Source organism: Mixophyes fleayi, chromosome 11 (assembly GCF_038048845.1).
Source record: "Mixophyes fleayi isolate aMixFle1 chromosome 11, aMixFle1.hap1, whole genome shotgun sequence".
Lineage (NCBI taxonomy): Eukaryota > Metazoa > Chordata > Amphibia > Anura > Limnodynastidae > Mixophyes > Mixophyes fleayi.
Window position 1 is genome coordinate 78473375 of NC_134412.1, and position 16639 is coordinate 78490013.

At 41.4% G+C, this 16639-nt stretch overlaps 1 protein-coding gene across 3 annotated transcripts in view; it reads right to left on the reverse strand.

The window, feature by feature from the left end:
* Positions 1 to 4345: 4345 nt before the first annotated feature.
* SLC35E2B (solute carrier family 35 member E2B) overlaps positions 4346 to 16639 on the reverse strand; it is a 46514-nt gene continuing 34220 nt past the window's right edge. For all 3 annotated transcript variants that reach the window (XM_075189853.1, XM_075189854.1, XM_075189855.1), the window contains exons 6-9: positions 15695 to 15748; positions 14132 to 14204; positions 12998 to 13143; positions 4346 to 12114 (exon numbers count right to left, since the gene is read on the reverse strand). In XM_075189853.1, the coding sequence (XP_075045954.1) occupies positions 11883 to 12114; positions 12998 to 13143; positions 14132 to 14204; positions 15695 to 15748 (505 nt within the window). In that variant the 3' untranslated portion in view covers positions 4346 to 11882. The remainder of the gene's footprint in view (positions 12115 to 12997; positions 13144 to 14131; positions 14205 to 15694; positions 15749 to 16639) is intronic.

Sequence of the window (16639 nt, forward strand, 5' to 3'; positions counted from 1 at the left end):
ATACCTAAAGTACAAGTTACCTAATGTAGAAAAGCTATTGATAACATTGACAAATATATATGTAAAACTTTGCATACTTGCCATTCAGGGAGACTTCCTGAAATAGGGGTGATCTCCCTCACTCCCTGAAGAGTCTGGCATTCTCCCTGATGCTGAGCCAGTACAAGACGTGGTTGGCTTCGCCATCTGTGGCATGATGACCCAGTTCAGAAATTGTGTCCTATGTCCATGTAGTGATGCCTATGGAGGTGTCCATTTTCATGGAGACCAAGATTTAATCAAAGACTGACAGGTAAGACAACATGACTTCAGTAATGAGGACAGAAATGTAAAAGACACTTCAGTCTCTAAAGATTCATTAGCTGCTTTTCTTTAACGCATAGTTGCCTACTCTCCTGGAATATGCAGGAGACCTCCCAGGCTCCCGGTAGAGCAGGGTAACCTCCCATATCTCGCAATAGATAAGTAGCAGGGCTTAATGACGCAAATGATGCGTCATCTTAGCCTGCGGTATTTAGCCAAATTGTGACAATCGTTTAGGGGACGGGGCCAAAATGATGTTATTCATCAAGCCCCACACCTCCCCCAGGATCTCCCTGAAGCGGAGGAAAAGTTGGCAAGTATGTATAAAAGTTTACCAAGTGTATAAGATATTAAGATATTTAAAGCAAAGCTGTAACGATGGGGGGGAAATGTTTTTCCTATGTTGCAGTCATGGTGTAGGTATCCATATGTTTACATACATATGGAGATTTTATTTTCTGAGAAACACTGCATGGTTATATATGCCCATATATCCAAACACGCTGATTATCTCTAGCCACACAATATTAACAGATTATTATATTACTGGGTTGAGCAAATGTACGTTTCACTACAATGTCACCATCTGTATATACCCAGAATAAAAGTGGTGTGTGTGTGTGTGTGTATATGTGTAATATATAAATATATATATATATATATATATATATATATATATATTCTACTCCGGACTCTGTTGGATACTGTTACTGTGTATAACATCCAAAAGAGCAATCAATGAAGACTGCACAAAAGTGCTATAGTGCCTTAGCCTATGTTTATTCAGGCACAAAACTGTGACACCACTGTGTATAGGAGCTACAACTAGCACTTTGTTCCATTACATTATGTTTTCAGCACCTGACAAATATTTATACTCTTACAATGCCAATGGGAAAACTCAACATATTTGTAGAATATAAAACATACCGGTATATGTTCTGTTCCATTATGTTTGGAGGGGGGGGAAGGGATTTGAGGCAGCTGTGATGGTGCTTTGGTGTGGGTAGTATCAGGGGCGCCGTTTTGTGTCCACATTTTCCTTGTGGCCACGTCTATGGTCACCAAGGTATGGGGAGACGTGTACTCATGGATGTGTTGCAGCCAATCAGATCTCTACCCTCCGTCTCACTTTTATTTTGAGCCTTGGGTGTCATGGTCTGAGAGTGGAGTGAAGTGTTGTGGGTGGGGATGCAACAAGAAGTGTGGAGTGTTGCTGCCAAGGTCATTGCCTTCGCTCATGTAAATATTGATAGAGACATGTGTGAGCCATAGGTAGTATAGGTGGGAGTAGAGTAAGTTTTAATAAAGAGATGGGCTTTCAGAGAGTATATCTATGTATCTAGCCCAGTGAAACCAGGAAGCTAGCACTACAGAAGTAGATCCATATTAATGCAACGCTCATAAAACAGCAGCAAAAAGACAAATATACTTAGCAGAACATCAGTGACTTCCAAATGGATTTGGCATTCAATGATCCAACCGTGCGGATTTGGTCATAGACGTGTATGGTCAATTCTGAGAGACTCGGACATTCACATCATAGAAACTAGATAACGTACTAGAACAAGAGTTTATGAAATAAATCATCTTTAGGGAAACTCTTCCAAGTAGGCTATAGCAAATTATGCATAAATACTACAAATGAGATTATCCACTCTCTGATCATCTCCCGCCTGGACTACTGCAACCTCCTCCTCACTGGCCTCCCCCACTCATCTCGCTCCCCTTCGATCTGTTCTTAACGCTGCTGCTAGACTTATTTTCCTTTCTCCCCGCTCCTCTTCTGTCTCCCCCCTCTACCTAGCCCTTCACTAGCTCCCATTCCCCTTCAGAATCCTCTTTAAACTCCTCATACTCACATACAAGGCCCTCGCCAACTCCACTGCGCCCTACATCTCTACCCTCCTCTCTATTCACACTACATCCCGCCCTCTCCGTTCTGCCTCTGACCGTCGCCTCTCTTCCCCCCTTATTACCTCCTCCCACGCGTGTATCCAAGACTTCGCCCACGCTGCCCCCCTCTGCTGGAACAAGCTCCCTCCCTCCATCAGAACTTCCCCCAATCTGTCCAGTTTCAAACGGGCTTTAAAAACTCACGTTTTTCTTAAAGCCTTTCAGTCTCTCACTTAACTTTCTACCTTATCTTCTGCCTCCATTCCCCTACTCTCCCCTCTGTCTCTGTCTGTCCACCCCTCCCCTTAGATTGTACGCTCCTCTGAGCAGGGCCATCTCTCCTCCTGTTTCCACCACTCCTAACTCTGCTCTCCAGCTACTTAGCCCTCCTCCTCGATGACCCTCCACCCCCCCCCGTCCCCTCTGGGGGCCTCCCTCCTTCTTGGGCTCCGTTGTTTGCGGATCCTCCTTCCCCCGCCCTCTCTAGCTGTGCATTGAGCTTACTGTTTACTGTACTGTAACTCGTTGTCCCTGTACGGCGCTACGGACACCTTGTGGCGCCCTATAAATAAAAATGAATAATACAAATTGTTTAATAGCATAATCAAGTAATGCTGGTTTAAGAGAGCAACTAATCAGCTGCAGAAAGAACATGGTCATGGGACTGTCCAGTGGAAGGTAGCGTTCAGTAGACAATAGTCTATTGAAGGAAAATGTTCCTCTGGTGGCCAATGCTGCAGCAGCCAATCAATGTCTGCATGTCTATTAAAGACACAGCGCACACATTTTTTGAAAAATACACAAAACGGTTGTGCAACATGCCAACCGTTTATCAAAGCCTTTTTATCTCATATCCCATTTACTACAAAACCATCATACCTTATATTGCAATTGACCAGTAACCAGCATGCAACCCCCTTTCACCAACACCTACTTGACAAGTACACAGCGACCAGATTATCTTGCCGTTTTCTCTCACCGTTGCCCAACGGAAGGAAGGATTTGTATCACCTTCTGTCCAGCAGATCTAGTCGGAATACGGTCTGTCTCTCTAATCTCTAACTGCCGATCAGCAGTAAGTGAACATGGTTTGGCTTTTTGGGGATCAAGACAGGGGATTCAGCTTGCTTACTATTCTAGTGCATTCAGCATTATGATAGTGAGAATGCAAACTGCTTCTCTTCTTTTGATCCCCAATATCTAGTTCAAAGATGCTTAATGCCTATCTGCTGTCTGAAAGTACTGGAAAGCCGCCAAAATTCCTGCCAATCAGTGTTGGCTGTTCTCTAGTCAGCTGCACAAAGTTTTGCTGGGACCGCAGGAAAGTCCTGATTACGCCGGAGCCACAGACAAAAACTGCTTGTCTAATAAGGTCTGTGTAATCAGTATTTAAAAATGATGGAATTAATGTCAAAAGTTGTCACTGTTTTGGGGGGTTAATCTGATTGAAGAACTTTCCAGTCTTGCTATCCCACAGATTACATGACATTATGTGCGTGTTCCGTTTTCTGATCCGTTTGTATCCGTTTATTTTAAATAAACTATTTGCATTATTTACTGTGTCTCATTGTTATTACTATTTTTTTTTTATCTTAAGCACTGTGTTTGTCATCTTAAACTCCATTTAATAACATTCTGTATTTGTGTTCTCAAGGGATTCATGTGCTAGATAGCTCGATTAGAACGCTACCTAACTTAAATGCAGGGGATTGTTTGGTTTACGATAACTGCTTAATTTAAGTTTTAATTGTAGTGGGACATAAGACGGGAGAGTCAAATAACTTCTGCAAAGTGTTCGCTTTGGTATCAAATCTTGGTGGTGGCAGTTATTCGAGTGAAAGGTAAAAAGGGGGGTTTAATCAATTGTAAATAGACTAGGTGGTTGTGTTGTGATTAACCCTTTGACAGACACGTCACACAGGCTCAGGTGAGTGCTGGATGTGACACCTAGGATTCCTGAGAAAATAAATGAAGCTCCATCTAATTTAATGGCTATAGATTAGATTGACTACATGCTGGTAAATATCCACTCAGGCATTTTGGGTCATATGGTTTACGATTTTTTTTATTATTTTTTTAAATTCGAGATTTAAGTAAACAACAGATCAATATGCACGTTTATTCAAAATGACTGAAAAATGCATAAGACATAATGATTCACATTTATTTTACAAGGCAACTTAAACAGTGAGATGCAAAGGTCTGAGCAATTTGATGTTGTACAGTAGATTAGCAACACAAAACAGAAAAATCAGGATAAGGACTCTTTCCCCAATTATACATTTCATCCTTTCCAATGTCTTACGTGAACAAAATACATTTAAGCCAAAAGGTAACAAATTGTACAAACGAGTAGGGTAAAAAGTATTTTCTTTACAGGACAATTTTTTTATTTTTTTTTAATTGAAACAAAAACCTTAAAATCAGTTATGTTGTAGAAACTGTAAAAAGAAGTTAATTTGTGAAGATGAGCAATAATTATTTGCCATTGATCAAAAAAAAGTTAGGATATTTTTAGTTTAAAATAAAATGAAATATTAAATGTCTACCAATGTAAGCATAAATCTACAGTAAATAAAAGGATGCCCTCAGGTAGCATCAGGGTGCCAACGGTCCCAGCAGACTAACTGCAGTACTGTTATGAACGCCAATCCATACTAGGATGCTGTAGGGGGCGGGATCAGAGACAAACTGCTCTATTCTCCATGGTTGTTACTGGCAGCCAGTAACCTGAGAACCTGCTTGTATCTATCGACTTAGACAGGAAAGTGAACTGTAATGTAGAATTATTCTTAGATCACTAAGGGGTATATTTATTAAACTGTGGGTTTGAAAAAGTGGAGATGTTGCCTATAGCAACCATGCAGATTTTTAGATATTTATTTAGTACATTCTACAAAATGACAGCTAGAATCTGATTGGTTGCTATAGGCAACATCTCTACTTTTTCAAACTCACAGTTTAGTAAATATACCCCTAGGGCTTTAATATGTGTATAATCTAAAACAATTATATTGTGTTTAGAACATAATACCTCTGTAACTGGTGTGCACCTTTTCAGCAGTTCATAGAACTATTGAACCCTCATCAAAATAATCTGGCTGCCAATGTCTACCTCATCTTGTCCAGCTCTGGCTGTACAGATAAGTAATTAGGTCCTTCTATTGGTTTATCTAAACGGTACCGCAATTGGGCAGGGGAAGATTTGATGTTCCCTTATGACAATGACAGTAAACAAAATGATTCCAGATCAATGAAAATAAACAATTGACTGACTTTGTAATACTCTGTCAAAGTGCAGTTAAACTTTACAGCATAAACATCTGTGGGGGGGGGGGGGGGTGTTCAAATTGTCAGCAAGTTTTTTTTTTTGTTTTTTTTGACCGCATTAAGTAATTTTAATGCTGTTTATCATTTTTCGAGTGGGTTAACTTTACCCGCAATTCAATTCCATTTTTAATGCTACTTTTTTTCATGAAGCGGTCCTCTCGCGCTCCAGTAGTAGGTCTATTGAAAGTATAGGGTGTGCGAGAGGCTGCCGCGTTAAAAGCTATTCAATTATTTAACGCTGAGGGTTAAACAGAAAAATATGCCGTTTTATCTGGTGAAAAAAAAAGTTCAATTAAAAAATATGCTATAGAAAGTACTGTAATGTAGATATTATCAATGTGTAATGCAATCTAATGTATGCAAAACTTGTGTGTTATACATGACCGCGTTAAAACGCCCCTTCGCTCCCCTGAAGTCTCGCAAACACAATTCTTAACGCAAGGGGCCAGCGTTTTTTTCAATTGAATCGCACGAGTTTTCCCACTGCGCTAACTCAAACCGATCGCTGTCAAAAACCTGCAGGAGATTTATTTTATTTTTTTTACGCGGCAGGGGGGGAAAAAACCCCCCACAAAACTCGCTAACAATTGAATACCCCCCTGTAAACCTCAGCATTTTCAAGGAAAGGAATTTCAGAGAACTATTTAATTTTCAAATGGCTGCTGTTCAATTACCATTAGATCCTTTTGGTAAAAGTTACAATTTAAATTGTGCATGTAAATAAACATTGTCGTCTAAACATAAAATCAGGCCTCTTAGGTACAGGCTGAAAAAAAAAGACATTTCAAAAATGTAACAGGGTTCAATTAAAGAATGCGTACAAACCAGAAAAATCACAAAACAATACAAAAAAGGCAAGAATTAGATAATGTGAAGCACTTTTCACATACGACAGGGAAAAGGTATCTGTATAACCTCAAAACTACTATTTCCCATAACCAATGGCCAATCTAGGTTTTAAAATGTGTCCCTTGCCTATGTAATGTGGAGGAAGCCATTTTGTGGTGTAAAATAATGTCTATCTGCTGTATCAATTCAATAGTGACACGTGAATATTGGTTCAGTCAGTCATTCTTTGGACTGGATATTCATAAAAGTAACTAGGAACACTCTTAATTCTAATTTATCAGATTGGCAGGTATGTTGATAAAATGCATTTTCAGAAATATTTAGCCCACAAAATGGCTGCCGAGAGATACACTTTAATATCATCAGCTGGGAGCAGATATTTGGTAGGCCGAATGCATATCCAGGAGAATGCAATCAATTCACTAGGGACCATGAGGAAATTAATGATGAAAATTTAGTTATGAAGTACCTCAGTGGGATGTCATGGCTTCATAGTGAATTGGCAAGTTGTATGCTCACGAATATTGGTTCAGCTTACAACATGGCTGTCTCCACTGGACCTCATTTATGAAGCGCAAAATGGCTGGACACAGGGGACAAAACAATTTGTCAGCACCGAGCACTTCAATTTGTGCCGATGCACTAAAATGTCCACCAAAGTGCAAGAGTAAGATGTCCGAGTGTGTGGAGAAGTTCGCACTTACGGGTAATAAAAGCTGGACGGGATGAGGGTGTGTTGCTTGGGACGTATAGATAAGGAGCACCATTGTGCCAAGGCAGTGCAAAATTGAGGTCACATTTTTGCAGAGCAATGTTTATATTAGATACAGGGGTGGACGTTCCTGGCTATGCGGAAGGAGCACAGTCATTTTCACTCCACAAAAACACTTGAATTTTGCACCAGTTCTGAGCTGGCCGATGTCAGGTCTTGTCCTATACATTTAATGGGATGCATTTTGCACCTCCCAGTTCAGAAGGAAAGCGCATGGCGCCCAATATAACAAAAAAAAAAGAATGTCCAACACAAAAATTCCAAACGTAATTAAGGCAGTCCTGATGTACCCCCACTCACCATTAAGTCATTCATCTGGGCAGTATCTTAGACGAAGAGCAGAACAATGAATGAGGGGGCAGTAAAGACGTGGAAGGCTGGACTTTCAGGTGATATACACTTTTGCAGTAGATTTTTCTGCCTTTCCATAAACCTAGGGCAGGTTCCAGTTTGTGAGAGCAGAGAGGTAAGCTGGACGGATCATGCAGATACGTAGATGCAAAATAAGGCAATTTGCGGTGCACGTTGTGAATGCTTCGTAAACGAGGTCCACTGTGTATTAGAGTCTGGTGCAATTCACTTTGACATAATAGTGTGTAAAACTCAGAATGTTTTCTGCTATTTTGCAGTTTAATATAATGGTTTGTTCATACCTTCCTGCACCTTTTACTAGATACATTGTTTTATCCATCTAGCTTCCTTCTGTGATGTTTTTCTTTCTCTTTCTTTCTACCAAGACCTTTATATTATTCGGCAAAGTGGAGTCGGCCTCATGGGCCAATACTATCAATGATAGGAGTGATAGGATAAGTATCCAATGTTCCCACACATGCAGCTAACCAAACTGGAAGCGATTCAGACGGCACATGGGCAGATCGGCGGATTCCTTAGAACCTCACTGGGGGCCTATTAATACGGTTGGAATAGGCTGCGCACACCAGCCAAAAGCTTCTGACCATATTTACAAACATGTCCGATAAAGATCTGATAGATTTAAATCACACTCAATGCAATATTTGGCTAACCGTCCAATATACAGGCTTCAGTAGTGTGGGCAGCTGTTTTTATCCTCCCATTGCCCTTCAATACAACATAGTTCTGTTCTACGCATCTAACACAATTGTATCCAGAAATAAAAATCTGTGTCATATACAAGGAAAAGAAAAAGAAATTACGCTCAATAGATGACATAAAGGCCTTATTGAATGCATAAACAATAAACATGTATTTATTAAAAGCGACAAGAGGGTACGTACATGTCAGTAAAAGTTGTCTGAAGGTGGAAAACGTCTAAATTGTTTTGCGATTGGCTACTGCAACATGATTGGTCAATTTTAGACCCATAATATAAATCACTGATAAAATGCCCACACATGAAACTGGATGGCTTATTGCGTATACTGATTAATCACTGGTAATGGACTGCTACATATACTCGATCCTTCTTATATCTCCGAGCGGCGTACATCTGTCACTTAACACACCATGTCCTTTAAGAAAGCACACGGCCATAAATGACAATGTAAATTACATTATTTCCAAGTGCCAACTAAAATGAACATTAACAAAACAATGGTAGCCTTATGTATTACATATACGGTATTAAAGAGTTATTACTTGAGGAATGCATTGGAGCATTCTGCCAAAATTATGTTCATTGGCCAGTGGGGGGCGCTGGTCAATTAGAGCTTATGTACGATACGTTTATCTTGGCCAATCAAACCTCCACTTACATTATTAAACATATATTTACTTTGAGGTTTTAGGTTCGCAGCAAGCAGAGTGACTTGTGCATGTTGGCTGCACATTTAAAGTGTACTGATCACCTACCCATGTATGAGGCAGATATTCTGTGCATCAAATTCAGCCTCTGGATTCACTATGAATCTATGACCTCATTGAGGCACAATGTGGCTCATGCCTCAATGACGTCACTAGTCCTTTGTTAATGGACAGGCTGCGTTTTCCCGGTTCACAAAATAGCTGAGCCCTTGGTGTAGATGCAGATTAAGGAGAAATATTGTACACAGAATCCTAAATCCTGGAGGGAATGGTTGAGGCAATTCGCAAAATATATTAGCAATTAAATACTAATAGAATCACAATTCATCCACACAATTCAAGTAATTACATTCTCTTACAAGGCAAAAACTGCATTGTCAAAAACAGAGAAAATGCAATACGACAATAAACAACCACAGTTTAGGAATGTAAGTTTTCTACAAAAGGTTTCGACCACAGTTCATAAAAATATATAGATTTCTGTACAATCCACAGGTGTAATTACATTGGCATTATATGACTTAACGAAAGGCTGCAATCAATAGTCCATATTCGGCAACCCAAGAAAGGCCACTCGATCGCACTTACATGATCTTAGTACAACCCGAGCACTTAAGGAGAAACTGGAAGAGATTCCATGAGGCCTGTAAGGACGAGTATTCACTGGCATAAAGCAAGGAATCAACATGGATAAGACACCAAACCTTTCTTTCCATGATTAATATTATGTTACAATAATATTAATGTGGTTTAACAATCAGTGTAACAGCTAAACACAATACTTATGTAAATCCTGCACATAATCTCAGCAACTAAAGCGAACACAAATTTTGGCCACAGAATATATATATTTTTTTTTTTCGTCTAACGAGATGTGTGAGCAGCAATTCAGTCAGCCAATCAGATCATTTTAGACCTATTGTTTGTTTCGTGCCCAAATACCCAACGATCCAATGTCTGATCAGTATCTTTTTATATGTGGGAATATGTGATGGGGTAGTGACACTAATCTGACCACGTGAGCCTGAGTGCCAAACGACCAGTGACCTCATGTTTTGGCCATGTGTTGTCGAGCTGGACAAAGATACCAATAACATTTACAAATCTATATTTAAGAGTGGAGCTTATGGGAACTGCAGAAATTAGAGATAAATGAGTGGAAATGGTAATCAGGTGACAGGGGCTGGAATGGCTGATAACAGAGGCCAACAACGGGCTGCACACAGCTGAACAACAAGTACAAATAGTGTGCAGTATTATAAACAGGAGCGCCATCAGGGGGGTACAGGGAGTACCGCAGTATGGGACCTACCAGCCCTGGGCCCAGACAAATATATTAGGGGTGGGGGTCTTCTCAGTGAATTAAGGGAGCACCACTTCTAGGCAGCAGCTGCGTCCGAGATGGAGGTGGTTTGGAGACCTCTGCGTGTAATTAAGGATGCGGCAACGGGCCCCCTTATAGGCAGCATGTCTGCCGCCGCTCCCAAGATGTCAGGGCCCCACAGTTGCTGCTATGTGCTCCAGTCCCAGCCCTTAATAAAGTAACAGCGCTGTCAATAGAGAGGACACAGCAAGAAGATGCAGAGAGGTAAATAAACTACTTCTACTGCCTTCATTGTAACATTCAACATGTCTGTATATATTTTTTTATGGTACATTGTGGCTAATGTCAGAAACAGAACTTTTGTTGATATTGGACTTCCACCATCAGCCGTAACATGTACATATATACTGTTCTTTTCCTACACCACCCTCCCATGTAAATCCATTTCCCGCCACCAGCCCCCCCCCCTACCCTTCCCACCAAACTCTCCCATTATTAACTTCCAACCATCCTCCCATGTATTTTTTTTTCTCCTTCCCTGTAATTGAATTCTCCCTCACAATCCACTCCTGTAATTCCCACTGTAATTATCCCACCACCACTTGATGATCAACCTCCCACCCCAAAGAAATCAATTTCCAACCTGGGAAGCGACAGGCTGTTATTTTATGCCCAGAACTTAAACACAGGAAGTGTGCTGGGCATAGGGAAAAGCTCTCCACAACTTTATCTCAAATACAGGTCTAATAAGCTCCAAGAACATATATTTGTGAACGATATTAGTATCCAATACAGCAGTATCTCTTATTTTAGTAGTCCTATAAATGTATGTTTTCTTTTAAATTTGCAATCAAAATGTACACATTTCTTTTTAGTAATTACATTTTCAGAGAGAAGTAACTAATGGAGTTAAAAATGTATTGTTCCATAATCAACGATGGTATATTTGCCATTAGTAATGTACAATGCTAAGCATTGTAATGGGTAGATAACGGGTCATCTTTTACGTTTCCGATTCGCGATCCCACCTGATTTGTTCTGCAGTGGAGTTCTCTATACACGTTAGTGGTTAATAGATGATACATAGCAGCTCCTGCTGACAAAACGTATCGCACACAGATGCATTCTGGGGGGGGGGGGGGGGGAAACAGGACACCTGGAAAAAACTACTCCCGTAAATAAAATACTGCCGAGGCTCCAATATCCATTAACAACTGATATTAGGTTTAAAATAAGAAAGGCTCCTGCCTTACTTACTGGTCCCTCTGCGTTCCTGCTAGGTTTGCTTTAAAACCCATAATGCTAGATTTTTTTATCTTCTTAATCAGAAGAATATGGTCACGTGATCTCAATAATACGCCGAGTTTTGATTGGGCACTAGACTTCTTTATGGGAATAACCACCAGTGTATCTCCTGTGCTCCGACATAAGGATATTGCTCGGAAGAGCTAAGACTCAGCAACACTTTAGCAGAAATCGCTAAGGGAATGTCAAACAGATTTGATTCTTCCATACAAAATCCGCTGGTCCCTTTTCTGTGGATAAAGCTTGTATTTGTGGTCTCCTGATATCTAGCAGCAGCAGTTACCGTTCATTTCAGTGGCAGAATAAAGTGACAACGATCCGCTATTTGTCATGTGATTTTTGGTCTTGTCCAATTAGTGGTTCAGATTTCTCCGTATTTGTTGGAGCAATCAGCATGCGGAAAGTCTCTCGTTGATGCCGTCTTGCTTTGTTGTATAGAAGAACGCCAATAATTACTAAAACTGTCCCAATGGCAGAGAGACTGGTAATTTTGTTACCGAAAATAATAATACTGAGCCAGATTGAAAGTGCGTGTTTCACAGTGCTGACAACGCTGAAACGACATGAAATTCACAGGTGAATGAAACGCCACTTTTACAGTTCATCGAGCATTCAATGTCACAGACAGATTCACTCACAGTGTTCTACACGCACAGTTCTGGAGAATTAACGAGCTTCCTCGTTTGTGGGTTACTGAATCACCAAAGCTTCCCTTGCACTATTCACAGACAGCCCATCCAATTAGCTTCTCTGAAACCCTGACAGTACGATCTGCTTGGATTGCTTTGGCCTTGAGAATAATGAAAGTGAAGCTTCCGGGGATCCTCAGATGTTATTTCCTGTACAGATTTAAACCCCCATGACGACTAATAACTGACACAGTAATGGAGTCGTACTATAAACCACCTTTTCAGGTGAAAGGAGAAGAAACAATGGAGCCAGGTGTTGCACTGCAGGAAAGACTATCTGGGCAGTACAGTTCATTAATGAAAACATGGACATATAGGGGGTGATTCAATTTCCGGCGATGTGGCGCAAGGACATCACCGCAATGTCCACTACGCACACTGCTGCCCATTACAGTATGAATCTCTGCTCATTTTTTCTGGGCACCTCTATGGGGTGTGAGAAAAAAAAAAAATGAGCAGCGATTCCTGTAAAATATCCAAAGTGAGGCGTCTCCGTGGACGCTCTGGAGATATCTTGCGCTGAATTAAACCTCCCCCATAATCTTGGCTACATATGCAACCATCTGTTAAGGATCACGCCAAGCAGTGAACAGGAACCATGCATTGTGTTATTCATTTTATGCATTTATAACAAGGAAGAGTCAGAGTGGGGCACAGAGCATGGGGCCGCGGGTGAAGGCTTGCTGGGCCCCTGGCAGCCCGCGGACCGCCTGTTGCCCAATATATAGGATATTTACTGTATAGTACCTGAAAGTTACTGGTGATATCTTCCCCATGAGAGCGTACGCTGTGATACTTTGCAGGTGGAATAAGACGCCATCGATGAGAAGCAAAACAATGACATCCCAGTTGTAACTGAATTTCTTCCCACCCTTTCCAATCCACGGCATGTCCTATATATACACACGTCAGAAAGAGATCATTAGTTGGAAATACAGATGAGGTTTTTTTCCTTCTCTTAATTGTAAACAAAAAACACAAAAAAACTTTCCCTTCCAACTTTTTTTGCCCTATATGAGTAACACCTCAACACATTATTTTTAAAAGCATTACATAAATATTTCATACAAATCGGGGCTCATTTAGCGTATTGAGCTGCTTGGGGGCAAATGTAAAAGACGATGACAGATTTAGAGTTGGGAAGGTGGAGCGTCCAACTCAACTCTAAATTGTGGTGTGAAAATAAAAGCTGCCCGGTATGTGTGCTCCACGCAGTAGCAGACAGTATTTTCTGCATTTGCACCCTTTGCATCCACAACACGCTTTATCCAGGTGCCAATGTGCACCCTGTAGCTGGATTCGCCCTGAGATCCAACGTGCACTCAAGACGGAATCATAAATAATTAATTTAATCATGATTCCACCCTTTGCTATACATTGCATAAGAATTATCATGCAAAAACGCCCTTAGATTTATTCTGACACTGATCATTTTAAATGGTCATTGAATATGGTTATTTTATTAGGCACAGTGTACGAATGTACGACATAACAGAGAAAGTTTGAAAAACGGTTTGGTTATAGTGGTGCAAAACACATAGGGGTATATTTACTAAACTGTGGGTTTGAAGAAGTGGAGATGTTGCCTATAGCAACCAATCAGATTCTAGTTATCATTTATTTAGTACATTCTACAAAATGACAGCTAGAATCTGATTGGTTGCTATAGGCAACATCTCCACTTCTTCAAACCCACAGTTTAGTAAATATACCCCATAGGCTCCTGAAGGGGTTAATGTAATATTTCACAATTTTTTTTGGGGGGGGGATATACTGTAAAATAATGGTTGTTGGTGTGTATCCCACCCGTTCCCACAGATTATCCAGCATTCCCAGCGATGTTTCATTATCTGCAGGGAGTTGGAGATTTTGATTACTCACAATCAGAAAAATCCATGTCGGGATTAACATGATCACCGCAGAGGCGCTAGTGTAGAACTGGAGCTCAGGTGGTCTGCAGAAAGGACATGGGTGGTTATTGTAGAGAAATAACTAGGTTTGTTGTTTTGTCTTCTAGAAAGTAAGATAAATCTCAGCGTATAGCACTTGTTGTCCAGAGGCAAATATGTATAGTTACAAAAGAAAACAAATTGTACAAATGCACACAAAAGCCAACAGCGGTCATCTTCTAAACAGATCTTCTGCCATGCACGATAATGGTTCATTGAGATGATTAATATTGCCATGCACACTGCCATATCGGGTGAATCACCGGATATTGGCTGCAAGAACCTTACTACTGGCGGCACAAATATCTATTATTCTTGTTTCCAGACAATAAGCTGCAGTTCTGTGTAATATCATCAATATACAATGCACTCACATTGCAATCAGATCTCAAGTCAAAACATTAGTGATTGCTGGGAGGGTTAATTATATTGGAAAAGTTAAACTGTTCACAGTAAAATTTAACCAAGGGTGTTTATCATTTTCCTTTTATAAAATAAAATAAAAAAAAAAAAAAAAAAAAAAAAAAAAAAATAGAAAAAAAAAGTGTGTGTGAGGAGATGGAAAATGAACACAGACGAGTCATACAAATATCTGTAGTGTGTGAAAAACAGCCTCAGGGGTATATTTACTAAACTGCGGGTTTGAAAAAGTGGAGATGTTGCCTATAGCAACCAATCAGATTCTAGTTGTCATTTTGTAGAATGTACTAAATAAATGACAGCTAGAATCTGATTGATTGCTATAGGCAACATCTCCACTTTTTCAAACCCGTAGTTTAGTAACTCTAGCCCTCAGGCTCCATTTTGGCTACACAGATAGGTGGCCAAATTTGGCAAGATTTAGCTGTTGTACACAGATCGAGCAGCTGGATATCTTCTGTCATCACCACCAGGTTGGTAGAGGACGGTAAGAAACAGGTCTACAGTGGTCATCTTTTGACCACTTTTACCAACTTGTCCGATATCCCATAGGGTCATTATTGGGGGTGGTCTTGCACATGACTGCTCGACATCGCTGATGATATTGCAGTGTGTGGCCACTTTTATATATAAACACAGAGCATTTGAACACGCACTGTGTGCCTCAGGCCTCAGTGATGCTCAGACACTTGCTCACGCACACTGGTTCTGTCCACAAATCAGCTGTACCTGTCATCTCTACACTATGGCTTGCTGCACTTCTCATTACTGCTCTGTGTTACAGCCGGAACCTCACTCCCACTTCTTGACTGACAATTATTTACTATGGACAATCTTTCAGCAATCACCTGCTCCATGACGCACCTAACCACACATCTACTTAAGGGAATAGGCCAGTAATTCCTTCAGCAATTGCATCTACAAACCAAATATACCCAGAAGCACTCATACTGGTGTCTTTACGATCTGGCTGTGGGTTCCCTAATGTAGCTGTCTTCTTAAGTTGACAGATCTTTGTGATTCCACAGCTCTAAAACAGGACACATACACATCTCAGGAAGTACAATATACTTACGAAAATTTGTATTTATCTCCACTGAGAAGCTTCTTGGAGAAAACGTTCTGCAAGCTGAAATGATTCAAATTAATTACTATATGAAATTAATATTATTATCCTTTATTTATAAAGTGCCAACAGACTGCAAAGCGCTGTACATTGAGGGATTATACAAACATAAAAAGACATGAAGTAGAAGGTAAGATAGTCCTGCCAAAATGTGATTACAATCTACAAAAGGTGTGTGGAACATCTGATACATGAGGAAGTGGAATAACAAAAGTAACAGGTGATGGGTAAAGTGTGTGTGGGTACAATCAGCATGTTTCCTGCTACTCAACACCTTTCTGCTTACAGGAAGAGTGCTCAATATAGTAGCAGTTGTGCCAGTCACATCGTATATAACGCAGTTGTTTGAAAAGTGTCTGTTTAGGCACAGCCGCCCCCTGAGCAAGAGTGCGCCACCGGAGAGGCACAGCCGCCCCCTGAGCAAGAGTGCGCCACCGGAGAGGCACAGCCGCCCCCTGAGCAAGAGTGCGCCACCGGAGAGGCACAGCCGCCCCCTGAGCAAGAGTGCGCCACCGGAGAGGCACAGCCGCCCCCTGAGCAAGAGTGCGCCACCGGAGAGGCACAGCCGCCCCCTGAGCAAGAGTGCGCCACCGGAGAGGCACAGCCGCCCCCTGAGCAAGAGTGCGCCACCGGAGAGGCACAGCCGCCCCCTGAGCAAGAGTGCGCCACCGGAGAGGCACAGCCGCCCCCTGAGCAAGAGTGCGCCACCGGAGAGGCACAGCCGCCCCCTGAGCAAGAGTGCGCCACCGGAGAGGCACAGCCGCCCCGTGAGCAAGAGTGCGCCACCGGAGAGGCACAGCCGCCCCGTGAGCAAGAGTGCGCCACCGGCGAGGCACAGCCGCCCTGTGAGCAAGAGTGCACCACCGGCGAGGCACAGCCGCCACGAGAGCTAAT